The 27,824-nt window shown below is 42.5% G+C and overlaps 1 protein-coding gene and 1 long non-coding RNA gene across 5 annotated transcripts in view; one reads left to right on the forward strand and one right to left on the reverse strand.

Annotated features, from left to right (window-relative positions):
* The window catches only part of LOC139772568 (zinc finger protein rotund), a 162,517-nt gene that overhangs the window by 39,338 nt on the left and 95,355 nt on the right, over positions 1-27,824 (reverse strand). For all 3 annotated transcript variants that reach the window (XM_071706377.1, XM_071706376.1, XM_071706375.1), the window contains exon 5: positions 26,879-27,054. In XM_071706377.1, the coding sequence (XP_071562478.1) occupies positions 26,879-27,054 (176 nt within the window). The remainder of the gene's footprint in view (positions 1-26,878; positions 27,055-27,824) is intronic.
* The window catches only part of LOC139772589 (uncharacterized), a 64,100-nt gene that overhangs the window by 8,958 nt on the left and 27,318 nt on the right, over positions 1-27,824 (forward strand). Inside the window, exon 3 of one of the 2 annotated variants that reach the window (XR_011718168.1) lies at positions 1,988-2,192. The exons of the other annotated variant lie outside the window; for it this stretch is intronic. This is a non-coding gene — a long non-coding RNA (uncharacterized lncRNA). Of the gene's footprint in view, positions 1-1,987; positions 2,193-27,824 lie in introns of those variants that run through there. 2 annotated transcript variants of the gene reach the window in all.

Raw genomic sequence — 27,824 nt, forward strand, 5'->3', positions numbered from 1 at the left:
GCCTGATTTGTCAGGTCGAGGGCTACGACCATCGTATATCGCTACGCCATGTTATGTGCTTTGGCTCAAAGAGATATATGCTGACGTAACAAAAAAAGAATAAGATATTTAACGCATTATTCGTTCAACAAGGTTCAAATCCCGCGTCACGTTACATCGGTCAGACTTGAATCGAATAATATGAATAAGTTACTTGGACAACAGACAGGAATGAATAACTTATTCTTTTTCAGAAGAAACTTGCAGAGGTTTGAAGGCATGCACTGTTAAACTAGTGTCAAAATTAAACTCATTTTTAACCATATCTATAGGTCTCTCTCGCCATTGCTCCTACTTTATATATGTGTTAAAATAATAAATTTTGACGCACATGGTAGTTAAATAACAAAATGTTATTTAACAAAATGTTATTTAACTCAAGGTATTGGTTTAAATTTCATCCTTTAATATTTAACAGTGTGGATATGTATTTTAAAGAAAGATGAAATAATTATGAACATATAGATTGTTCATATAAAATTATTTTTTTTTATAATGCAATGCGTACTAATATTACACGTCATTGTGTTGTTCTTAAATATAACTGTAAGTTTTAATTGTATTTGTATAACTTTTTAATTGTATTTGTTTTCTCTCGTCATTTAAATTACATAGCTTTGTTGCATATGCTATAACTAATACAAGGTTATGTTTGCTTGATTTTAAATATCTTATATGAATACGTCGAAACTGGCCATTTTCTTCTTGGAGTATACTCAGGTATAAAGTTTAGATTTTCCAAACTGTTCAATTCAAACTGTGAGCTTAGTTTTTATGCATTAGGTCTAAAATGGCAAAAAATAATTTTATTAGCCTATTAACATAAACCTTCGATTTCCGCGTATTGTTAAACGCGACAGAGAGTTAGCACGAAGCATTCATTCCGATTCCATTTCTCTTTTTTTTGGAGGGATGACAAATTGTAAATGTAATTGCAAAGTAGGGGAAAAAAATAGTCGGAAGTGTTTTGTGTGAGCTGCTTTTTGCCAGTACGAAAAAAATTATATGCAAAAAATATCAGACGCCGAAAGAGAAAATCAGGTTGGTGGAAAATCACAAGCGGTTGGAATGGCTCAAACAGACGAAGAAGGGATCAAGTCCCGTAAGGAAAGGCTTAGTTCTCGCGCATTAGTCTTCGTGATGTTTCAAGAATTTCACTCTATTATAACTACTAGACCTTATCTCTGTTCCGTATTTTTTTCACCCAATCCTGTCATAAACGACAAAAAATGCTCTTTCGTGACTTAACATCTATTGAAAATAAATAGGAGTTGGCTGTCATAAGTCTTCTTGATTCAATTCAGCGTTTTGAATTTTGTCCTCGTACATTTTGTGCTATAAATCACGATGTGCACCGTAATAAATCATAACTGAACTCGAAATACTAAATTATACAAAATAAACAGGGCTCATGCACAATGAGAGGAATAAGGAACACGGAATTAAACACAGAGAGAATTCCTTGTTCCTTATTCCTGTCATTGTGCATGAGCCCTAACTGTTTTATTTTTGTCTTCGTAGAAGACTAGAAATATTTTGTACATTAAGGCTCCTGCTGACTCGATCGCGTACATATAACGTCACATTTGACAAAATTGTAAACTACAAGGCATAAAAAATAATATTAAAAAGCTAAATTAATCTTGCAACTCTTGCAGCATTTTTCGTTCCAGTGTTTTTATATTTAAAATAAATGTAAAATAAATGTAGTGTTAAAATATACCGAAGACTTCCATTTTGTTATAATTTAATACGTGAAAATAAATATTTATTTCAATTTGACAGTTGTCAAATAACTTGTCTTTGTTCTTGATTAGGCACTATTTAATTCGATATAGGTATGTGAGTTATTTATTGATTACTCCCCAAAAAGGAGAGTTTTCGGTATATTTTACAAATTTATTCTATCGATTACAAATGCTATTTTATTAAACGTTTTTATTTTAAGGTATACGTTGCAAGAATTTTCATGATATATTTTCTCGCTTCTGACATCATCAATCCAAGATGGCCGCAGTGAATGAACATCAGGAGCCTTGAACAAAGCAATTTCAATAACGCTGTTCAAACTACAAATCAAAGCACTTGCATTGAAAAGGTAAAGATAATCAATGTGATTCAACGGTCGATCAAATAAAATGACAAGAAAACTAGCCGCGTGTATATCTGTCAAAAAAATATCACATCCATTTAAGTCAAATCAAGATCATTTTGCGGCTTTTGAAATCTGGCCGAAGGTATCGACGAACAGCGACGGACACGTTATTTTCCCAAGACGCTCCGTCATCGGAAGAAGAGAAAATTATACAGCGGAGGGCAAAGGGAGAGGGGAATGAAGAGCATTGTTTACCTATCAAGGTGCAGCACACTGGGGAGTTGTTATAAGTGGCCATCTTGTTACGAGCTCAAAGCCCGGTGGTGGTCTCGCGACTGGACAGGACGAGTTGAGGGACCGAAGTTTTTGGGAAAATTTCTTCAAAAATGCAGGAAGTCGCGGGAACGGCCACGAAACATATGCGTGACCTCTGACCGAGGTCAGAGTCGCGTAGTGCACTCTCCTCCCTCTTTCGATCTTCGGGGTCGGCCGAGGTCATGGGAACTCATGGGGGTCCAGCGGGTACGCGCGGGCCCTCCGAGATCTGCCTCCACCACTAGGCGACGGGGTGTTTTTCTGTCGCGTCATCGACGGCCAGGTGAGCGGGTGACCGCATGACCGGGAAACACGGCCTAAAAATTGCCGATAGCAATACTCGGAATTTCAGGTATTCTTTGCCGAGGGTAACGGAGTCTAAGTGTTTGCAGGTGCGTTAACCAGAAGAAACAAACGCGTTTTTATTTCTGAAACTGTAATAGGATTTTCTATACATTCAAATTTTCTTTTTTGTCGCCTAAAAATATGAACTATTTATCTTTCTGATAAAAAAGAAATTTTTCAGAAGAATTTATTTCAGAATAGCATAAAACTTTTGCTTTATATATAATTATGTGTTCATAAATTATCATCCAGCATAACATAACAATTTATGTTTACGGTACATTTCTTCGGAAAACTTCTATATTTATTTATATCATGTAAACCTCCAAAAGTACCTCTAAAGTTACGGAAAATCCTACAGAAGGAATCTAATATAAATTACACACTGATAAAGGTCCCTACACGGAGAAAAAAATTCTCTGCATTTAATAAAATTTTCTGCATAAATGCAGAAAATTTTATACTGTATATAATCGGTAAGGAAATAAATACAAAGAGTACAGATATTTAGGAACAATAATTACGAACAATAAATTAATCAAGAGGGAACAAACGATGAAGAAATCAACAATAGAGTAACAGGAGAAAAGGGTTATGTGTGACTGGAATCTTATGGAGTAAAAGCATCACAAAAGAAGAAAGTACAATATATATGAAATATGTACGATGGTCAAAAGTGTATTAGAATATGGATCTGAGACGTGGGCACGTATTATGAAACTTTTCGGAATGGATTCCGATCGGAATCCATTCCGAAAAGTTCCATAATACAGTGCCGTAAAGGATTATCGAAAAAAAGGCGACCAAAATAAACGTGATGAGACGAGTAATGAAGGTATTACGGATGGAGAAGCCCAGAAATGAAGAGATTAAACAAAGGATGAGTACAGAGTACACAATAATGGATGATATAATGCGAAAACAACTAATATGGTAGTATGGTCATGTTCGAAGAATGAAGGATAGACTACCTAAGCAAGTAATGGAGTGGGCACCGTTAGGAAAACGAAAGAGAGGAAGACCGAGGAAAACATGGATAGAGGAAGTAAAAAAAGGCGAGTGAAAAGAATATGACGAAAGGACAATGGAACAACCGAAAAGAATGCGGAGACTAGGCGCCGGACAGCGTCGCGAAGACGTTGTAAACCGAAGATATGCAAATTTATTTGCATGTATAAATCAATTGAACGTAACAGCTCAATGCTGAAATAATACTTTCTTTCAGCAAGAACGAATTTTAAGGCGCATTAACGTCAAGTTCGGCGTGGCGTGATCGTAAACCGAGTTATTAAGAACGCATTATTGAGCCTTTCAATCAGGCAACCGGAAGAGTTACCCGCGAAGAGAGGGGTACAGCGGGAGAGAAAAAGTTACGCAAATCGATCGATAAACATAGCGTACCGATCAATGGGCCTGCTAAACGGGCCGCGTTTCGAACCCTTCCCCGGGATCAAAAGAGAGAAAAGAGAGCGCCGCGGCAGCCCAGCGCACCTGTCGATAATCCCTCGGCCCTCGATAAATTTTCGCAAGACATATTACTCTCGATGCGTACATTGTTTCGCGCTCGACATATTAGCCATGCAACGTGTCCAGATACAATTTTTCTTAATCACATCAAGTTGCGTATGCTGATGTATATCAAGCTATAAATACACCGTCGTTTGCATGGTACGTATGGTCACGTTGCAAAATCAAAGTTTCAACTTATTTTCTCGCGTACTATCCGAGCATGAAATATACACGGATTAAATAAGAGAAATTGATAGTAAAAAAATATTCGAGAATCGATCTCTCTTTTCAGTGAAGATTTTATCTGAATTATATATATCATTTATAACGTTTTAGCGTTATATTTGTATATCGTGTTGACAATTAAATCTCGAACAAAATTCCAAGGTGAAATTAGATGCTACGTGAAGTTGTCTAATAAGTAAGATTAATGCCGCCTTTGAAACTGATTACATTGAATGAGGACTTCGGGACCCTATAAATACTCGTCGCCGCCTATTATGCACCGCGAGAAAATCACGCGATGTGAATCGATCGGCAAAGTAGCGAGGGACGATCAATGGGGAAATCCGTCGGCATCGAACCCCTTTTTTTCCGACGTGGAGAAACACGACGGCACACAATGTGAGGTCGTCTACAAAAACCTGGTGCACCTGTAAGTGGCGAACGCGCCACTACCCTTAATATTTTGATGGCTCAATACCGCCGACAATGCTATCGAGGTAGATTTATATGTACGAACGCGAACGGAGAATTGTAAAAGAGGGAGGAGAAAGGGGTAGGAGGTCGAAGAGGCGCACAGTCTCTCGAACCCCTTTCTCGATCGCAGTTCAATACCCAAATTGGCTCGGGCAACAAAGCGATGGGGGCCCGCCGCACGGAACCATACGGCCGCGTCAAGCCGCAAAGCGGAAACCCCCTTTCTTCGAGTGGCACACGCCTCGAACAAGGAGACGAAAGGTGTTACAGATTAGGAAATATCAAAAGCCCGCTCTTTTTGTACCGCGGGGACGCGTGCGGGCGGCAAACCAGCTCGTGAGATGGTATGCCGTTTTTGTCTGTGTGCTAAAAAAATGAGAGATGATCAAAGGAATTACTTTCGGTAATTTCTGCATTATTTAAATGTGCTTTACTTTCAAATCGAGAAGAAAGATGAGAAAAAAGTACGATATATTTTTATATTTTATCAGAATAAAATCGATTCCTAATTTTTTCTAATAGTATGACTATTAAATAATTATGCGATTTACTCTTAACCCTTCTGTTCTTTACAAGTACTCGAGAAAATCAAAGTTCAGTGTTAAAACCTCAATGTTTCATGTCGATCGTAATTTGATATCAATTGGCTCAGTCGTAAAGGCAAATCTGAAATATGTTTGGGGAAACCCCTTTCTCACAATAGGCAAACACGCACCGCGAACGAACCGGGCGAAAAGTGTAATGGGTCGAAAAAATCATACAAAAAAAACACCGGAAAATTATAGATAAGGGGGAGACAGCAAACACGATGGATCCGTTTCGTGCATCGATCGCGCTACTTTTTCGGCGGGGCGCCTCTTTTTTGCGTTTTCTTTTTTTGCTGCGCGATCAAAAAAAGCTTCTCTCTCGTTGTATCGTTGGATTACGAAGACGGAAATGCTGCTGCTTGTGATATGTGAAGCCTTTTTTCATACGTTACCGCTTAAGAACAGGTGAAACGGGAAAGAAACAGCAGCGAACAAGTGTAACGGGGGGATAAACCCTTTTTTTGTCGCCTTTGCCATTCGGTTGAGCCCGATGGAATTTATCGAGGATTTGAAACACAGTATATAATACACAATCATAATGCATATTATGCAAAGGTATAGCAATCCGCAGAATTTAAAAAAAAAACGTACGATAAAAATTCCTCTCTGGAACATAATGTTTCTGTATTAACATAAACTTTTTTTTAATTTAACTCAAATGGCTCGATATGTTAATTAATTTTGCATAATACTATTCACGTGCAAATTCTTTGTATATATGTATTTTTTTTATTTTATCGCCCAATCCTGAAGTAATTCTCGTGAACCTATTGTATCATACATTTTAAAATATCTCGTAGATTAAGTTCAGTCCGCCGAGCGACAAGTTTGCGTATACAAACACGTAGTTCCGTGCCAGAAATTGTTTTAAAGAGGAACTGCTGATTTGCCGGGATCCGGACCGCAAGACGGGCGAGAGCCCGAGAGAGCATCGCCCGGGAGCGCGGCCAAGTCCCAGAAGGCTCTCCTGGCGTGTGTCCGAGGTATCGAACAAACGAGCAAACAAAACAAGACGTGTGCGGGTGAGCAAAGGAAGGCACGATAGCGCCGGAATCGTTTGCCGTTGCTTTGATTTTCGACGGTCCGCCGGTCACAAATAGGTCCCCGACAACTTCGTAACAAGTGCAGGCAGGCACCGGACCCTTAATCACGCATTCGCGTCCACTAAACCCTCCCCGTAATTCTCCTCCCCTCCTTCCTCTTTTTACCTCTTTTTTTTACCACCGATAACCGACGAGATCGCCGCCGCAGCATCTAAATGGGTTATTCATGCTACTCCATGGATATACATATTTATGTTTACATAAGCCATCTCAAAGAAGCTCATATATATATATATTAATAATAGATGATCCTTTTGCTGCGACTTACAGACGTCGTTTTTAATTCAAACGCAGATATGTGTGTGTGGTGGGTATTTTTTTTCGTTTTCCTTTTTCGCGGAATACTTGTCACAATTGCATAAAGCAGAGGGTCACCGATCTTTGCAAAAAAGTATCGCAATTATCATTACGTAAGAGTGCGTATACCGTGCGTGGCACTGATTTTCGTTCCGTTCCCTTGTGTGTGCGCGCGCGAGATCCCGCAACAAATCCAGAGGGAGGACCGAGACGTGTCATAAAAAGAAGCAGATGGGGAGAGAGATGAGGAACGGCGTTAGAGATCACGGATTATTCATACTCAACGAAAATATTCCGAATGTGTCGCGACGTAGACGGACTATCGTTCTTGACAAGCGCGAAGACAGGCAGATGGGGTGAGAGCGAGGAGAGCGCGGTTGAAGGAAGAGGAGAAAGGGAAGGATGAAAGGGGCGCCCACGGTCGGATAGAGAGTAGGAGGAGTGGCGCGGAATTTTCGACTCTTCTGAATGCGAATCGAGGAATCGCCTCGGAGACGACTTTCGGGGCCCGCGCTATTGTGCCGCTCGGGCCTGAAAACATCTGTAATCCGTTTAGCCGTGCAAATTTCCCATTGAGCCCGATTCTCTCCTGTCAAAAATCGACGTTGATTCCCTTGCTCTCACCCTCGCCAACCGGGGCCACGTCCCCGGAAAAACATCGATCGACGTGCCCCGAGAGCGCGATAATGCCGCGTGCGTGCGACGTGCTCACGTAATTCTACTCTACGCGGGCGCGTAGCAGGAGGCGCAAAGCGGATTTCCCTTCGAAGGGAAGGCTCGGCGTTACGCTTCCTGGCGATTTTTGTAAGCGTTCACAGTCGAAACTTCGGTCGTCGTCGCGTGAATCGTCTGTCTTGAAAGCGACGCGAGTTTTATTGAAGGAAATAAGATTTACAGATCTGTAATAATACATTTCGAAACGCGACTTGTGCCCTTTTTCAAGATAGATGTCTCATTGGTTGAAAACAAGCTATATTTATTTCCTTGATAAAAGAGATAAAATTACGACCGTAAGACCCGCCTTCAAAGAAGTATATCTTCTGATATTTGCTCTTCGGGGGTTAATTTTAAATTAAACACGTATAATTTTCATGAGTTCGATGAAAACTCAATTTTCTAATAAAGTCGAAATAGATTTACAAAAGTACCCAATCTTATATCCTTTCTTGGATGCAAGAAATATAGATTGAACTACTTACTTTATGTGAGCTATAATTTTTATAAATTTGATAAATATATTTTTAACGGACGAATCACGCTCCCCTCATATTTTCTGGAAACAAGTCAGAAATTATATTTAGAGATAATTTAAGCATTCTGTCTAGTGGCAAGGCACAGATACGACACAAGATTAATATATCAAGGTCATTTTCTAATTCACTTTACGTAAGTTTATCGCGAGGCGAGCGAGAGATTCATCTCTTAGATTGAAAGTCACGCAACAAGAATGCCGACACCGCTTTTCAACCGCAGTTTTTCGTCCACGGCGAAAAGAAACAATATAAAGTGTATTTTTAAGCATCACCGAGAACTATACTATATTTGCATATTATTTTATTAGATTATGTTATATATCGCCTTGGTAATTTTAAATTCTAGAAAATATTAAATATTTATTCTTATTCCTAATGTGTGCTGTATTGTGCGCAGAGCCTAAGATATAAGTCCATGCACATTTATTAAATAATAATATAAAGGTGACGTTTCACGGTTATTCAATAGAAACATACAACATATTGTGTTCTTATAAGTAAGGAATGGGAGGAGGTTCAGATTGCCGAGCAAATTATTGAACGCGGACTTAAATGGGAGGGTCTATTTAATGTTGACGGTTCGGTAACGAGACATCGACTGTGTCTTTCCCGGCGCGGGTCGCCAAAATAAACTTCGCTTAAGACACAGTCGTCATAATATAATACACTCGTCAATAACAAATTCGTTAACTTTCAAATCTAGAGACCACAACATAAATCTATGAACACGCGCGAACTATTTATATTTATCCATCAGGAATACTTCGATTTTATCGTCGCGCATACATTCCTATTCCAGTAAATTTCCATTTACGCTTCTGCAAATACGGTAGATCGAAAAAGCCGCGAGAAGAATACGATGATGCCCGATGGAGACGTCAACGTATATCCGCGGTCCTGCTCGTTCGAACTGACCCGCGGGGCAAGAAGGAAACCCATTATGGGCAACACCGGGCCCAGTTTCGGTTGTACCGTTAAGCAAATTTTCAATGAAATTTTTTTTCTCTCCGCATTGTGATGGCTCGACCGCCAACCGATGCACGCACGAACAGGAAGGGAAAGAGAGGAAGCGGGCGGGAGGAGGAGTAGCGGAGGAAGGGCGAACGGACGCGCGTGCAAGTACGTAACGTATAAACGTATGTATAAAAAAAGGGGGGAAAAAAAACGAGAATTCGTTACCCTGATCGGTCTTGCCGGACGTTGGACGCGCGACCCATCCGTGGACAAGGGGGGTCCGAATCTCCAAGATTCGGGAATCGGGGAAAAACGAGAGGGAGAGATAGGGGAGCGCGCCGCGAATGGAAAAAACGCAACGAGCCATGTGGCGCGTGGAAGGGAAGCTGCGAGAGAATTTTTTTTCCTCCTTACACAAAAAGGGGGCCTCGTGCGGTGCAACGGTAGGAAGAAGAATCGATCGGGGAGGGGCGGGGTTTGGGCGGCGACGCGGGGGGAGGAAGAGGAAGGACGCGCGCGAGTTATTCCGGGATTTTGATATTGTCCGGAAGAGCTTACCTTCGTAAATTTATATCCGGAAAAAAAGGCGCGATGCGCGCGAGCACGCGTGCTCGCATCCAGCCAGCCTGCAGCCGGTTTTGTCGCTGGCCGTCGGTTTCTCGATCGCGCGAAAACATTCGTACGGAAGGGTAGGGCGAAAAGGGGGCACGCGTGCGGCCGGTACAAAGGGAACAAGTGTTGTTAAAGACGAGTGTAGAAAACGAGCGACGCGAAGCAACGCGACGTCGTCGTCCCGCCTTTGACGGAACGCGTCGTTTCACTCGGGAGGACTCGATTAGTTAGTTATTTGATAATCGATCGTCTATCGGATGAGATGCCGTAAGCTTGCCGTTCCCACAGCGAGAACCCCGGGAGTGCTCATATTTGATAAGGGGCCGCTGAACTTTTTTGTGAAACAAAATCTGACCAGATGTCGGCGGGGCCCTCGGAAATCCAGGTAAAAAATACCTTCGGGTGTACGGGCGGTGGCGAAGCGTATATAGATGGATCGTGTGGGAGGCTCGGTTCGTCATTAGGTCGCTAAATCAATCCGGGGGAGAGTCCCTCTGGATCGTTTTCACGGGAGGAGTCGCGGAGGGCAACGAATCGGGTATCCGGTTCTCACAGAGAGGAGCCAGAGATATCTAGGGAAACGATTTCTTCCAGGTTGAGGAATGAAATAGCAATAACGGAAAGATTTCGAATGCTCCCCATCTCGGGAGGAGGACGATGACACAACAGTAGATTTATTTTAATACTGTCCTCAAAATTAATTTCGGGGATTCGAACATAGAACGAATTAAAGATGTCAATTGGGATTAAGGGTATACTTTCAAGCGTGTCATTTAGTTGATATCGAGTTTATGTTAATGTCAATTATGTTTGAAACTCTAATTTAATTTCACTCATTCTACAATTCTCTGTTTCTCACAGTTATGACGTCTTAGTAGTTTTAATCAATATGAAATTTAATAATTTTCTTTTCTCTTGCCGGACCATTTACGTAGTTTTCCTAAAGTATCTTCTCAATACATACAGATATCAATATGATTTTATACAACGTTATTTTACGCGTGCGCGAGTATGAGACTTGGAATATATATCTTTTGAATGTTCGTTTCTCGGATTGCCGTCAATTATGATAAGTAAATCGATATTATCGCGAGCACTCGCCGGAAGGATATTTCTTTAAATAGCTAAAGTAAAATGACATCGAATAACGTGACATCAAAATTCGATTAGCCCGCCTAAAAGTACTCCCGGGACATATGGACGAGGAGGCCGAATATAACGTCGTTCTCGACGTCGTAAATTGCTGCGGGATAACATGTCGCGAGAGAGTTCCTTAAATTAAATGTAAAATGAATAAAGGCAGCGAAAGGTCTTCACGATGGCGTGTGGCGTTAATCGGATCCATGCAGACTATAAAATAATACACGTCGCCGGCTTCTCATCGTTTTTACTCGAGTCACGCTATTGATTTTGCCATTATTATCATGGCTCAGTTATTTGCGTAATCACCGAAAATTAGATCGCGACCAATAGCCGCTGAACTCGGTAAATTATCGCGCGTTCATTTTTCCAACTGACTAAAATCGTCTCCTGAGGGCAATTAACAAAAATATAACGGGCGTGTATAATACACGATTCTACATAATTAAAAGTAAAAAGACACGATAAGAGACAAGGACAACGTAAAGAGAAAAATACGGGGGAGGAGAAAAAAAAATGTAAGGAGTCGTACGAGAGAAGGAACGGATAATCACGATGCGTGTTCTACAAGTAGGAAGACGTCGTCCCTTCTTCGGGGTCCAGACGCAGGGACAGGTGGCAGACTGGGGCCCGTTGGCCGGAGTGAGAGGCCGTGGGCCCTTCGAAAAGCGACAAGGACGGAGAGACAGAGAGCATGGGAACCTGACTTTCGGTCGGGGGCAGCATCCCTAGGAAACGCGCACCAAAAGAGCTCTCTCTCTCTCTCTCTCTCTCTCTTTCTCTTTCCTTCTTTCATCAAGCAGACGTATCCACGTATGGACGAGCGCTCTCATTGGGCTATCCCCCGTGGGGAGAGAAAATGAGGAATAGAGAGATAGAGAGAGGGCAGGGTGCCGCGGCGCGCACCTAACGCACATCGCTGGCTCGATGTGCTGAGACGGACGTCGTCGAGTTTCCTGTCACGCTCAGGATCGAAGGAGAGAGGCTCATCGAACCGCGTGATACGATCTTAACAACGGCCGAGAGAAGAGCGACTACTACTACGACGCGACGCTTCCGTCGGTTCGTTACGGATCTGCCACCGCTCCGATACGCTACTTTGCTCTCCCCGCGCGATACATTGACTTATGATTTATACTTTTGCACGGTAATGCGTAGAAAATTAAGGACGACGTTCTAAATACGTGATATAAAGTAGCCGTTTAATATAGATGACTCCATAGTATAGACGGCTTCAGGAAGCTCGGCTTATGGCAATTTTAGAGATTGTAAATCATAAATTGCGCGTTGGAAGTTTAATCGAAATTAAAGACCGGAAACTTTTGCCCGGAGAATGAGACGGTTTTCCACTCGAGGTATCACTTAATGATCGGAGCTGGAATCAATAATTGATAACGGCGTACATATTTGAATACACCAGAGATTAGTGTCTGAGAATGGTGATAACTTTGTGAGAAGTAGATATTAACTTTCCCCGCGATAAGATCGCTGAATTAGCACACACTGTACGAACGGCTTAGATATACGTGGAATAAAAACACATCCGTAGAAAGTAGTCGGATTACGCAGAAACTGGCAGCGACCGCGGTAGAATGCCGCGTGCCCGCGCACGACATATCGATCTCGAATCGACGAATTGCGCGCACGTTTTGAGGAACCGTCCATCGGGAAGATTTACGCGAATGCCCGCGCGCGCAATTTCTGCCGTCGTCTCCTCTCGTCCTCCGCCCCATTGTAACCGATATTTTGTATTCGAGAGAGAGAGACTAATTACTACTAGTTCCCGGTAATAATTAACGTAAGCTCGCGGTCGTAAACTTAAATGGGGCAGAGAGCTGCTCTCTAATTAATTCCGTAATATCGTCCGGGCCTGCGGAAAGGGGCTTCATTAAGGACTGTTAAATTTCAGCGCTGATACGACTTTAAAATCAAACAGCGAGAAGAAAACGCGCTCGCGTTATACCTAACATATAGGTAGTTGGCATGTCGACCTGATTACAATTGCGTCATTACTGTGAAGGTATTAATTGCCAGAGGGGCAAGCATCTCAAAAACTTTGTGCCAGAAAGATGATAATATTTAGAATAGGACACATCGAAGTAGAATTATTATTGTTTATATCAAGCGAACACTATCTACTAATTGTTTAGAATTATTATATTATTAATTATATTAATGATACGACAATTACGTGTTACGAAAAAATATACGTTAAAAATATTTTTTTCTCAACGATACCAACCAATGAAAATCGCGCGTGAATTGGTAATAATAACGACGTTTTATTTTACGCGACGATTATTCCAAGGAAATTCGCGGTAAATCCAAGTTAGATAAAACCACCACTTTCCTTAGCGCGGATATTAGCAGCATCACTGTTCTAAATGAACTTCCATTTTCATCTTTTCGCTCGTTATTTGAGAAAGTGGATCGTGCTCCGCCTTTCCGATCTACCGTCACTTTTCCAAGTCGAATCGTTTCCCGGACTGCGGGCTCGGGAACGGCCGCGCGATCACGATATCCTCGCGCCCGATATCCTCATTTCGGTCCTTAAGGCTATCCAGTTCGTCAGAAACTCGTCCCGGCGCGGCGCCGCGGGAACAGGAAGCGGGAGAAAAAGGAAGGAGAGGACCGCGCGCTCACGTCGACGCGCAACCCCGGGCCCCAGAACGGCGCGGAGCGATAAAGTACGGCGGATAATTAATTTTATAGCTACTCAATTTCCGAGGGAATCGGCTACCGGAGGCCGCGGGGCCCATTTTCGTTAGTCGCGCCAACAAAAAAGACGGATAAGGAGAGGCGCGGGACGCGCGGAGCGAGCTCGGAAGGAAGAGAGAGAGAGAAAGAGAGGAAAAAAAAGAAATCCGGCGGAGATAGGGAGTCAGCGAGAGAGGATACGCTCGGCTCTCCCGCGCGGAAGGGAAAGAGCGAGGAACGGATGGCGGCAAACAGGAAGAGGAGGCATCGACAGGGAAGAGAGGTGGACAAGAGGCGAGAAAGCATATCGTCCGGGTGGAGAGAGAGAATATTCAGTCGATGATGAGGCCCGGCCACAGATTTACGACCGCGGCAGCCTCCGCGCGCGAGCACTACTTCGTTTCATCTTGTTTACTCTCTTTTCTTGCTGCCTCTTTCTTTATATATCCCTCCATCTATTTCTCCTGCCCTTCCTATCCCGCCTCGTCGCTCTCGTCTCGTCTCGTCTCCCGCTGCCGTAGGCAGCGCGCCCCGCGCCCTTTCCCCTTTTCCACACAACGATTACTACCGAACCTAAGGTCGCTGCTTTCTACCCATTCACTCGGTACATCACACTTAACCGGCGGATGAGAGCTGTTTGCGTGAAAAACTGCCACGCGACTGATGCTTCCCACGAGACAATGACCTGCATTCTCATCGCGCATCTAACAGGAATCTATATCTCATTTTGACAAGAGAACACTCGCATTTTAGATTATAACATACGAGAATGTATAATCTTACGAATACTTATCGCTATCACATGAGATATCTCTAATATGATACATAAATTACGCAATGCGACGATTAAAAGAATCATAATGATATTAAATTATTAAGGAAATGCCGCGTGATTAATTAGAGTCACGCAGCACGAGATGGAAACGAACACGTGTATGCATTTAGCAATCTACCTCATTTTTAAAACAGTAATTTTTTCTTTACTCTATTATTGAATCGTATAAATGTAAATATCGTCGTCGGGAAAATTTCATAATACTCACATAATTTTTTAAAAGTCAAGGGTAGGGACTTTGAGATTTTTATTAAACATGGCGGAACCTGTTTAATAGGCGAAAAAAAATAGATTAAAAAACGAACCGGCGACTTTTATACAAGTTTCTCCGTTTCATAATGCAGTGTCGATCGCGCGGAGAGACAAAGCGAGTAAGAGAGTGTGGAAAGGAGTACGGCCGACAAAAAATAATTTACCAGAGAACCGTGCTGAGTGGTTCACACTTTCGTCACAGATCTCGCCAAGACGAAGCAACGAATAAAGGAACCACGAAAGGAGATAAAAAAAGAGATGGTGAATCGAGTCAAATAGTTACGGTCCCCTTGGTTATACGCAGGTCAGGGGAAAGAGCGAGAGAGAGAGAGAGTGAGAGAGAGAGAGAGAGAGAAAGAGAGAAAAGGAGATTGAGAGCGCGAGAGTAGAGATCGTGAGGGCCCAGAGAGTCGGAAGGGAAGGGGAACGACCCGGGGGCCCCAAGAGGCTGAAAAAAAGGGGGAGAACCGATATGGAGGCACTTTAATCGCCTTTCCAACGGTCACGTGATCACTCGGCTATAGGTAATTGCAAGTAAATTCGAATTGTCACGCATTATCACGGTGGCCCGCGTGATATCTCGACACGGTGCCGCCGCGCCGCGCCGTGACTCTCAATCTGGACTCTCTTAATGCGATCCCGCCGAATAAATCGGTACTATTCCTACTACCTCCAATCTCCCCCGTGTCCAATGGGGAACGCGCGGAGAGTTGCAAAATGTATAGGCTGTCTACCGGCTTCTGCGGCTCGCGCACGCAAACATCATTGCCGCCGACATGTTACATTGATTCATTCTATATTTAGAAGCGTATTTGCATAAGGTTGTTTTCATAATACGTGAATAGATGATTAATAGACCCGTCGATGCCGTCGAATACAATTTTATCAGTCGTAGTACCGCCATTACCAATGCAAACGCCTTGCGCGCTTAAAGACACACGATTCTACCTAGTTCCTGTGAAAAGCGCAACTTACGAATTATAATACAATCGTTTATCCATTAACGTTTGGAAAGATAAATAGAGCGCGATGCGAACGGGGCTCTCTAGATCACGAGACCGTTGTGTTAGGCAAAATCACAAGTACGCCTTCAATGCGCGGCACCGCATGAAGATGGACCCCTACCGTGATAAGGCTTCGCGTCGTATGATTTTGTGACCTTGGAATCACGCGAATGGAAAACGATCATCCTCCCATCTCGAATCAAAGAATCTATCGCGCTTCTTAATCCCAGCCTCATTCAGGGAAGAAAGAGCACGTCTGTCAAGACACGTCGACGGACGTATGGACGATGGACGTACGGACGAACGGACGGACGGACGGTTACATAACTCCGACAGAGACGAAGGGTCGAGGACCAGAGAGAGAGTATTGTGCTACGCGCTGTACATAAGGGACCACGCTTAGGCGGAGGAGGAGGGGAGGAGAGGAAAGGAGGAGCTGGATTTGGAAATTTAGTACATAGACAGTAAATGGGGTATCATGTTCAGTCTAAGGCTTAAGGACTTTTGTTTGGCGTGGGAGGCTGCAGCGCGCTGCCCGATGTGTCTCCCCCTCTTCAATCGCTCTCCTCGCTTCTTCCCCTCTTCGCCACCCCTCTTCGCAATCCGGCCGAACTCTAGGCACCAACCTGCCCCATTCATTCGGCGGTTCTCGTTTTCATTGGAAACGGTTTGTTTCCACCGCGCGATATTCTTCGCAAACGCGCGCGAAACGCTACTTCTCGTTATTATCTCGTTATCTGAAAAAATGCGCCGCCTCGCGAAAAGTCGCGGTGAAACATTCGCGATAGGTACGTTGCCCGCGAGTCGTTACAAAAGTCACAGAGGAACGCTTCCTTCGAGATCCGTAGAGATATCTGAGAAAGCTGAGCCGACAAGAAAGATTACAGATACCCGACCATCGAGGCTTCGATAATTGCACGGCAGCGCGCGTAATGCAATCTTATTTTTCAATTAACTTTAAATGAGCTTTGCTATGCGATGATAATTTTATTCGTTTCCTTTCACTCCGGTCCGAGATGCGTGATAACGAAATTCGACGAGTCGTCGACGGATTCACGAGATAACGATTCCCTCCGCCGATCTTTCATTGAGAAGAGATTCGCCTCCCGATCTGTCGCGAGAAAATAAAGAATCCAGTAGCCGCGCGATTCGCGCCGACACCGTGTATAGCGATATGCATCTTATCATATCGCATTATAATGAATAAGACGTCACGGTCGCCGATGCCTTCGCGCGCGCGCGCGCGCGCGAACTACGGTCTCCTCAATTAAATCCGATTACTGGGCGAATAGATACGCAGGATAAGAGCGCAATAATCGCGGCACACAACTCGATCCGGTTACTTCATTACGCGCTCGCAGCCGAACGCGACCTTGAGAAGAACTCACGAATTTCGATCGGCGTTAGATCTAAGCCGATGTTTTTGAGACGGACGGAGCCGGGAGCTCCGTTTCTTCGTCTTCTTCCGATTCCTACCCCGTCCCCCCACCTCCTACAGTTTCTGATCCATCCTGCTGTACTCTAGCCGTGGAAGGGGACGCTGCCCACAAAGAGGCATAAAAAAATTGAGTGGAAAAAATGACGGGCCTCTCGCTACCGTGGTGCGTGATCAGGTGAGGCCCCCTTTACCGATGTGCACGCACACTGGCGCCGTTCTCTCAATAATGTCCGCGCGCGAGCGCGTTCGTACACCTTCCCGATCCCGTGCGTGTGCCTTGAAAAGAGAGAGAGAGAGAAAGAGCGAGAGAAAGAGCGAGAGAAAGACGGAGGGGAAGAAAGACAGAGAGAAAAGACGATAGAGCTCGCGGCTACCGCGAGAACGAAGAATGGACCTTGCCCGACTCTACGTACGCCTTGCGAAATCATCTCTCGGATGAGATGTGCCTCGTGCATCGCGCGATATCACGTCTGCAACGTTACTTTTTGAGGAAAGTTCGAGGGAGGATTGATATTTCCCCTCTCCTCTGTAAACGGCGTATGTATTCCATATAAGAAACAAGAAACATTTAATTAAAAGTCTTTTTAAATTTCTCCAACTTAACATAATTGTTTGATACCTGCACGTCCAGACTTCAGTTTCATAAGTCTATATCTATTATTATATAGTTCACTCAGTTTTTTTAGTAAACTCATGAATAACTCGGAGTGTTTTGTTTCTTCCCCTTTCAACCACTGCCACATATATCTGGATGACCTGCTCGTATTCCACCTAAGTCTATATTAAGTTCCTGTCTTTCATCATACAGTCTGCACTGGAATACTAAATAGTTAAATATATGTATCAGGTGTGTGTGTGTGTGTGTGTGTGTGTGTGTTTGTGTGTGTGTTATTAATGTGTACGCACTCTCGACTGTTATATAATATAGGAATTTATAGGACTGTTATTTAACTTATCGCCTTTAAGTGCGTTCGAAGATAAAAGTGGGAATACTAATTCAAGCAAATTAGCCAGACATCAATTTATATCTTTCGAGCCATATTTCATCCGCGAATTTTGAATGCTGAATGTACGAACGAAAGCCCCAAGTGAAGCAATGGTACGGGTACTGCGCAGCGACCAAGTTCCAAGATCGTCGAATCGATTCCTAGATCCACGGGTGATATTATTCCGCGAATAATTTCCGTAGCGCGGTTAACTAGATCCGTGTTGCGGTTTTCCGGCGTTCAAGATAGCGGACGGGGGATGAGGAGGGAGGGAGACGGCGTCACGAAGCTCGCCCGCAGATATCGATCGAATGGCCGAAGTGGACGATGATGATGCCCGGCAGGAACCGAAGAGTACAAGGCAAATTGGAGGAAATATTGTGGACAAGGAGAGAGAGGAACTAGGATGAGGAGAACCTGTACAGAAGTTGCGTGAACGCGACCTGACCAACGCAGGCAGCGACGAAGAGAATGAACGAGGGGCGGGGAGAGGGGGGGACGGCAGAACGGGGAAGCGGAGGAAGGGAGCGGGAAGAGGGAAGAGGAAAGAAGGAGAAGGAAGATCGAGGAAGATCACGAGGACGGGTGTATCGGGGGAGACGCGGGAGGTGAGGAAAGAGAGCTACGTGTCGAGGCTGAGGCTCGAACCGCTGAGGTGAAACGAAATGATAATGGAAGGAAGAGCGGTGGGCATCGATGGATGAAGAAGCAGAAAGACATTGACGATGGAGGATGAAGCACGACGGAACAGTCATTCGTCGTGAGCGCGCGAATCGCCGCGCGCCACGACGCGAAGTTGTAACGTGTGAAAGGAAAAAGGAAAGACGGGAAAGACGAACGAAAACCGCTAATTTCGCCACCGTGATGGTTGTGAAATTGCTGACGGGAAGTCGATAAGCGGGAGATATACCTTAGAGAAGCTAACTGACAAGTCAAACGAGAAGTCGACCGAGAGCGGCCGATAAGGGTGGCGAGCGTATACGTTGCGCAACGTCGGGGGAAAAAAAATGCGGAATTAAGAAGGCAACGAAAGATGAAACGGCCAAGATGAGACGCGAGTAATCCGATTCGACTAGTGAGAGAGGAAGCGGAGCACACCGGCGGCACGCACCTAGAGCGAAGAAAGATAGCGCCAGCCGGTGAGGCGGCTTAATGAAAGAAAGGAGGCAGACCGAGAGAAACATGATGATAAAGGAAGAAGCTGCGGAGGACATTAGTGGCGGAGGAAGAGGGTTGCCGGAGAAGAACCGTCGTCGCCGCGGCAAGTCAACATCGGACGAAGAAGGACGAAGCGTGCGCGCGCGAACGCGGCCGAGATGGTGGAAAGAGGAGCAAAGCAAGGGGGTTACGAGGCGAGATGAGGAGGAGGAGGAGGATTGAGGCAGGATGCTGTGCCGTCACGGTACACTAGCCTCCGGACTTGAATCCCGAGCCCTCCGGCCACGGAGGTGCATAGCTTCATTCAGGAGGCGGTCATCTTTTTCGTTTTCCTTCTCTCTCCCTCTCTCTCGTTCACTATATCGTTCTCTCTTCCTCTCTACCGTCCTCATTTTCCTCTTATTTCCTCCCGTAGCCGCGTGTCAGTACGCCGCGAGATCGTGTATTCCCCCGGTGGTGGAATGTTCGATAAGGAGAAACGGTAGCGGCGTCCTGGCGGTGGCCAGGATCGACGTGAAGCGTCGCGGAGGTAGACGCGTTGGATTAAAGGACAGGGATCGGCGAAGCGCGACAGGCGATCGCGATATCGCGTGAGCTTTGGTCCGTGACTCCGATTTCGAGTCGCAGAAACGAGAATAAGACTAAATCGTTAGAATTAAATCGCCTCAAAAAGCGATTCTCTATCCCTGAATCGCGAGATCTCCGAAAACAAAATGCGCCCCGAGGAATGTCGAAAGTTTGATCCGATAGGAAATCCGGCGAGGAGACCCTAACATCGCGCGGAACGACAACGAACTCGATTAATCGTAGAAGACATTAGTGAAACGAGCGTGACAGCACCGTTGCGCGAGATGAAGCATAATTCTACTTCCTGCCTTATTGGGGGCGTGGTGATTACGGCAATTTATGAATTCCTGAATTTTTAACCTCCCACCCCAAACTGGTTACAAGTCTCGTACTCCGATGCTCCTCTCGTCGAACTTCCTTCCCGCCTTTCGTCCTCGCGTCGCATTCAATCAGTGTTACAACTAATCAAGAATAAATTTACTGCCAACGCCTCCTCGCGTAGCGTGAACAATCGTGTGAAAAAAAAACTCCTGCTACGTGTGTCCATGGAGGTAGTAATTTACGAAATACCTACACTATAAATAAATTGATTTATGATGTAATTATTGATGTAAAAATTTTACAAATCGTTCAACCATGTTTTATTAATTTTCGCTCTATCTTTACGAGTTCCTATCTTCCGGTTCATAATCCAAATTACATTTATGAGAACTATCCATAATGAAAACTGGAGATGTTGCTATTCAAATTACATAGCGCCATACAATTTTTTCTTTTGTATCTTTTGTATACTTCAGATTCCTCAATAATAATAATATTTTTTATTTTGTCATTATGTAATATCGTTTTCATATTACTCTGATCTTACTTCGACGAATGTATCGTAAACGACATAAATAAAATATAATCGCGGTGCATGTCTCCAACAACTTCATCATAAAAATCTTTCTTATCGTTTCTAAAATACCTCAATTTTTGCACTTGCCTGCACCGCTCTTCTTATCCTCCTATCTTACTCTCTTTTCGACGGTCCTACTCCTCGAAAGGATGTCCGATAAAGAGAAACGATTATAACGAGAAACTACCACTTTGTAACGTGCCGCGGAGGCCGATTAATCGCGGAGAATCTGCCGGTACCGTTGCACGAAATCTGTGTAATTTGTAAACTTTTTTACTGTCCGCAAATGTATAATTTGATTCGGTTTAATCTCCGTCTGGAACGCGACGCGGCCGGGACCGTCAGCGAGTACTTATTACTGTGTAGGGGAAAGTGGAAATAAAACGTAACAATCTTTAGATCCGATCAGTTTTTGCTAAGCCAGGAATAAGGATCATTTCTTGCAAAATCGTGCAAATAAAGATCAATAATTAAAAAAATATCTATGTATCTGGGATTACTTTATGCAGGAAACTCGACTAAAGATTAGTGAAATATTTATCGAAGCAGTACTCGTTAAAAAAATTTATTAGTTGCAGAGTATGATAATTGTATCAGAAAGACAAATATAATAAATAATTTTAGAAATCACATTACGTAAAAATAAATATAAATGCTTTTGATAATATTTGAAAGTATTTTAAGAAAGTCATTTCATATATTAGCAATAACAAACAAAAGATAATATTAACGCCTTATATAAAATACTATTTTCTGCGGGGTATTAATTTTCGTTTAATTAAATAATCATTCGGGCTATTTTTCGTTACATTTAACTGTAGATGACGACGACAGTAATAGAAATCATTTCGCGCGGCAACGAAAGATGATGTAATTACATACCGCATTATAATTACCCCCGTTTTAATATTGAACAGAACACAGTAACGGCCGAAAGAGACGAACGAGTTATCATTTTCTTAACCGTCGTCGTCGTCCAGCGATAAGACTGTCGGGCAATTAAGAGCCCGGTCTCGATTAGTTATTAAAACGACAGTGGAAACGGCTTTAACGAAGCAGCAATTTCTGCGTAGGGTTTATATTTGTTCGTTTACTAATTTCGTGCTAATGAGCGGCGTGCCGCGCTGATCGGTCCGCACCTTAACGATTATCCCTCTGTCGTTCCTTCCGTTCCTTCTGGGAACGCCTAACGGAATAAATCACGCATGTACATACGTACACACGTACGGTCGGTCTAAAAGAAAAAAAAAAAAGATGTTCCTCATTGAGATATTTCACGTAACGGACAGGCGGAGATTGCGGGATTTTCTTGACGAGCGATGTCTCTCGATCCGCGACAAATTAACCCCCCCCCCCCGTGTGTCACATTGTACCTAACGTGGCAGATATACGTGCAATAACTGGTTTTAATCGCCGGGTTTCGTGTTTTGCCCCCGTTTTTTTTCTCTCTTCCCCGCGAAACGGGAGACGGAGAAGCGCCGATGCGCTGCGCCGGCCTCCGGTGTATGATAATCTGCCCTATTCTACACAGGCATTCGGTGAATATCGTTAAGTTTTAACGATCCGCCTTATGGAATGTCACGCGCCGCGTCCTTCGAGCCGCCGAGCTCTTACTCTCTGTCTTTCTGTCATTCTCTCTCGGTCATCTCGCGCCGCGCCGTCTTTTTTCCTTCGCAACGCGCCGCGCCGCGCCGCGCCGCCGTTCGCCGGTAATTATCGTGGAAAGCGCGGAAAGCTGTAAACTTTAACGATTGTCTCTAAACGGCTCGTAAAACGGCGCGTTAACGAATTTGCGAAACTGAAATCCATCATCGGAGACATAAATCGTCAACCTGCGAACGCGTACGGCCGGACGGGCTACGGAAAATGTCACGACTTGGCGGCAAGAAATTTTCTCGGAGGTCAGGTCACTCCGTCCTCGCGTAAACCCTTACGGTGCGCAATCCGAAATCTCAAAGCCGCAAAAGGATGCTGCATCTTTGATAAGAGTTTCAAGATCTTTCTCAAGCCTTCCCTCGAACAGACATTAATAATAAGATGATGTGTCCCCCCGCATGTTGTAAGATAGAAGCATCTTTGCGTTGGAGAAATCCCGATCGATAATGGAGGCTAGGAAAATCTATGGGTATTGCAAATGTGATATCAATTTATTACAATCTCTAATTATTTCAGTGTATTCTTTGATATCTTGGCTCCGAAATACTCTTCCGCTCTAAGTCTTACAAGAAGATGCTGCCGTATTATTAACTGTATTACATTTGTACTGAGTTCGTTGTGAATATTGCTTATCAGATTTTATGATATTCCAAGAATATTCTTCGTTGATAACTCAATGTGCAGCCATGTCCGAATTGTCAATAATAAATTAATAATTTTTTATACTTTTTAAGTTTGTAAAGTATTTATCGATAATCAAGATTAACGTATACTTTGTTATATCAAGGTATACATAAAACAATACGATATATGAAAAAATATTGCATTCTGCAGGCAAACGACCATCTTATAGGTTTTATTTTATCATTTTGTCGAAATAATAAAAAGATAATACCGTATTTTCTATTGTGTACTGCAGGATACAGTCTCTTAGTAACCGTAATTTTGTTGGGTACGCTAAAGAAAGAGTAATGCCCAGAAAATTCCCTTTTTGAGCAGAAATAAAAAATATGAACCAAATCAGATTAAAGCCAATTTTTTATGTTATCACGAACCGTTTTGGATGAATAAAATAGTAAAAGTTGATTATATTTCATAACTAAAATCCAGTAAAGCAAATTTCGAACTTTGGATGCGCCGAACGTAGTGTTCGAAAATCGAATTCAATTTCTCTCGCATTGCAGTGCAATGCGCAAACGTTCTCTTTAAGCAAAAACATTTCTATTTTTATTTCTTTTTATTTCTCGAGTAATTCTGTATTCTTTTGTGCTGTAAATCAAATTCCAGTTTTTGGCTGCAACTGCAACAGATATTGCGTCATAATCATTTTATGATTTCCTGCAATGCTCGATTTTACTCAAAGAAACACGTTTACTATTGACAAATTAGGCATTTAATTCGAACTTTGATTCATGATATCTCGAAAACTAGACATCGTAACGTAATAATTTATTTAATGATCTACATGTGAAAACCTTTCCAATGGTACCTTACTCAATTCAAATTTTTTTTGCTTAAAAATGGGATTTTTAAGGATTATTTTGGGCACTCTTTCAACATTCTCTAATGGAAATTGTCTGAAGAAAAGAGTTAAAATTCTAAAGGTCATTGAAATCGCTCGTAAATTTACTGAAAAATGACAAATTTTCCAACCACTTCTCTCTTTTAAGGCTCCTGCTGACTCAATTGCCAAGTCCACGTTGACAGTACACACAGCATCACTCTTGGCAAAATCGTGAACTAATAAGGGTTCTCTCATTCATACAAAATGGCATAGCTGTATGTGCATAGCATAAAAGCGACTGGACCAATGGGCATCTAACTAAAAGTTTTGACCACACCTTGTGCTAGATGCTTATTAGTCCAGGCGGTCTCATGCTATGCAGCTATGCTGACATTTTTGCGTGAAAGGGTCCAAAAGCGTGAAAAATGACATTAAAAAGATAAGTTATTCTTGCAACGTACGACGTCATTTTTCGTTTTATTGTAGTTAGCAGTGTTTTTATATTTAAAATAATTGTCGTAGTGTTAAAATATATTGAAGACTCTCATTTTGTTATACATATAAGTTCGGGGAAACGTGTACATACGAGGTAAAACGATCCCCACCGATTTTAATAATAATGCCTTCTCGCGGAAATATTAAGAGACTTCTTCGCAGGAATCACTATGTCATTCGAATGTAATGATGGATCGCGTCGATGCGCCCGCGCCGTCAAGTTTTTTTTTTTTAATATAAATTTCGCTGATCTGATGTAAGGTAAGAGTAATTTTGATTACCGGGCAAAGTACATTCATGCATGATTACCATACTCTATTATTACCACTGTACTTCAGTACTAACTAAATTTGTTTTCGTAATGGTTTGATTGCCGGCTTTTAATTGTAGGTTGAATTTTAATATCAAAATGATAAAATGTCATTTCGGACAAAATAATCCCTCACCTATTTATTATTTTATAATTTTATACTTCTACAATTTTTTTATTTTTATTTTATTTATTTCATTCTTTTTATAATTTTATAATTTTTATTTACTCGACATTTATAGTTTTATCTAATGTTCAAAATTTAATTTAATTTTATGTCCAAATTTTAATTACGTTAATTATAATAATATATTTTTTATGATAATAAAAAATGTATTGACGTATTTTTGTATTCTTTATTCCATCCTTAATACATTAGAGGTAAAATAATCCCCAGGGATCGTTTTGTCCATACCTTAGGGATCATTTTGTACACCTCTGGTACCAAATGATCTCTTTACAGAATTTTGGTGAAAAAACAAAATATATATCTAGCATTAATTCAAAATTCTGTTCAATTAATTTTAGTTAAATAACCACTAAACCAAAAATCATTAAAGATTTAAATAGAAATACATTATTTCATACCATTCATTGATTTCTCCATTAAAGAGATTACTTTGTACACGTTTTCCCTAATATGTGAAAGCAAATATTTATTTCAATTCGGCAGTTGTCAAACAGAGCTTGTTTACGTCTTTGATTAGGGAACAATTCAATTGGATACATATATGGGTTATTTATTCATCACCCAAACAAAAGGGAAGTTTTCGGTATATTTTAAAAGTTTATTCTATCGATTACAAACTCTATTTCATTAAATTTTTTTTTATTTTAGTGTACGTTACAAGAATTTTTATGATATATTTTTATGATATATCTTCTGGCTGCAGTAAATGAACAGGAGCCTTAACCTTTCGTTGTTAACCGCAAATATTTGTTTCCGCGACGAAAGAAGTAAAAAATAATATATCATATAATAATATAACAAAATTATATAACAAAAATAAGCATGCGTTAAAATTTAAAATATTATTTTTATATAATCGTAAATCGTAAAATTTTAACGTTGTTAATTATATCACAAAAGCATTATCTCAACATTAAATCGGCATAAATTTCTAATATCCATAAAATGCATTTATATTAGATCTTGAAGATGCAGGTCAAGTATTGTAAATGACTATAAAATAAACCATGAAAATCTAGACAGAAGGAACGTGACAGGAAAAAAGAAAGGAAATGAACATACCGTTAATAACCCTTTAAAAATTCTTCAGAGGCATAGGCAGGGACTCCGTGTTTAGGGTAAACTCGGGTAAAATGGTCATACAGGAAAGATGGCCAACCCATGTTCATTCAATGTTTCATGGCGAGCTAGATTGAAAGAACATAGGTTGGCTATCTTTCCTGTATGGCCATCTTACCCGAGTTTACCCTATTTAGCTAAAACGCCCACGCAACAAAGAATTCACAAAAAGACAATCAAACCTTTCTTCTTTTCTTTAAATAGAAAAAACCCTAAATAGTGAGAGCCCTAATGCCACCGATCTTTAGGGCTATCGATAACGGTATCACCTTTTAGAAGAAGAAGAGTATTTTATAAAGACGTCACACGCAACAAAGTGTCTTATAAAGACGTTGAATAAATCTTCCCGGTTTTGAAACATGTCTAAACGCCACTTACCTATGCTAAATAACAAATGCCATTTATTTCCGGATTAACGCGGAAATGCGAAAAGGTGTGGTAACGTGTTAATATTAACGCCATAAATCAGTTTGCTGTTTATCTGGGGACCCTTTAGAAAAGACTGAAAAGACCAAGGAAAATAAACGGAGTCAACCTTAAAAGAGAAAGACTCAGACGGCGCCACTTTTTACAATAGACTTACAGAAATATCGACAAAGAACACGGTACACGTGCCTTTCGTTGTACTGCGTGTAGATATGTAACGCTAATTACGTCAGACGTGTCGAAGAATTAGTAGACAAATTACAAACGTTGTGGTTCCATAAACCACGCGTATTAACACGGTATAGCAAGTAGAGATAGCACGCGAGATAGCAGATAGAGATTTATAGAATAGCACCTAAAGGCGTGCATACGCGCGCGAACTGGTCGAAACTTACCTGCGGACACATCTTGCATTGGTACTTCCTCGGCGGGTGCGAATGAGGTCCACCAAGATGGGAATTCAGATGCGACGGATGGGAAGGTTTTACGGTGAGTGGCTGAGGAACCACCAAAAGACTGGCTGGCGGGCTTCCGCTGCTCGAGCCGCCGGCGCCCCGATACTGCTCATCGCCTGCAATCATTCACAGATTCGAGACTAGATCGGGATCGCCTTGGAACGACGATTGTCATCGAGGACAGAGGACATGGCGCGATATCGTAAACACCGGCCGCGTATACGTTTTAATTACTCTCGATTATTTCCTGTGACCTACTTCGATTATAAAGCGCGCACGCTCTCCGGCTGGAAAGTGACACAGTAACCATAGGCAATCATCAGTATTTCCCAAGCACTTAATTGAACGCTGATTATAGATCAAGCGCGCGATATATGTGTTATTGATGCGTCTTACGAGCAAGACTGTCTGATGAGATAGTTTTTTTTTTTACGTCACGCAATTTGCCCCGAGTTTAAAATACGGCGCAAGGTGTCGATACGTCATTGTCCGTCACCCGTTAACATCTAGTTAGTATTAGAATATATAATCGAGAGGACAACACGTATAGTACGTCGAGTCCAATGAGCACCGTTTAGAGTCCTGCGCGCGCGACGAGAAGACTTTATCTATCACGCAGAGCCATTTCGACGAGTTATTGTGACTCGCGATTTATCAGCAAATCCTGTAAGGCTCCGGGCATTTCTCACTTACGTCTCTCTTGCTTACGCTTGTCGCGATAAATGTTACGCACCGAGATCTACGCACGCATACAATTATCTACGTACACACAGGCGCGCGCGCGCGCGTGCGCGCGATACCGAGAAAGAGGCACACGGACGGTCGAGCGGTCGACCGACTGACGCAACGCTCGGCGGCGCGCAAGGGGCAAGGATCCTGCGGGTTG

The sequence above is a fragment of the Temnothorax nylanderi genome, unplaced genomic scaffold, assembly GCF_030848795.1.
Source record: "Temnothorax nylanderi isolate EJ_2023f unplaced genomic scaffold, tnyl_v1.0 TNYL_tig0051_pilon, whole genome shotgun sequence".
In the NCBI taxonomy this organism is placed as follows: Eukaryota; Metazoa; Arthropoda; class Insecta; order Hymenoptera; family Formicidae; genus Temnothorax; species Temnothorax nylanderi.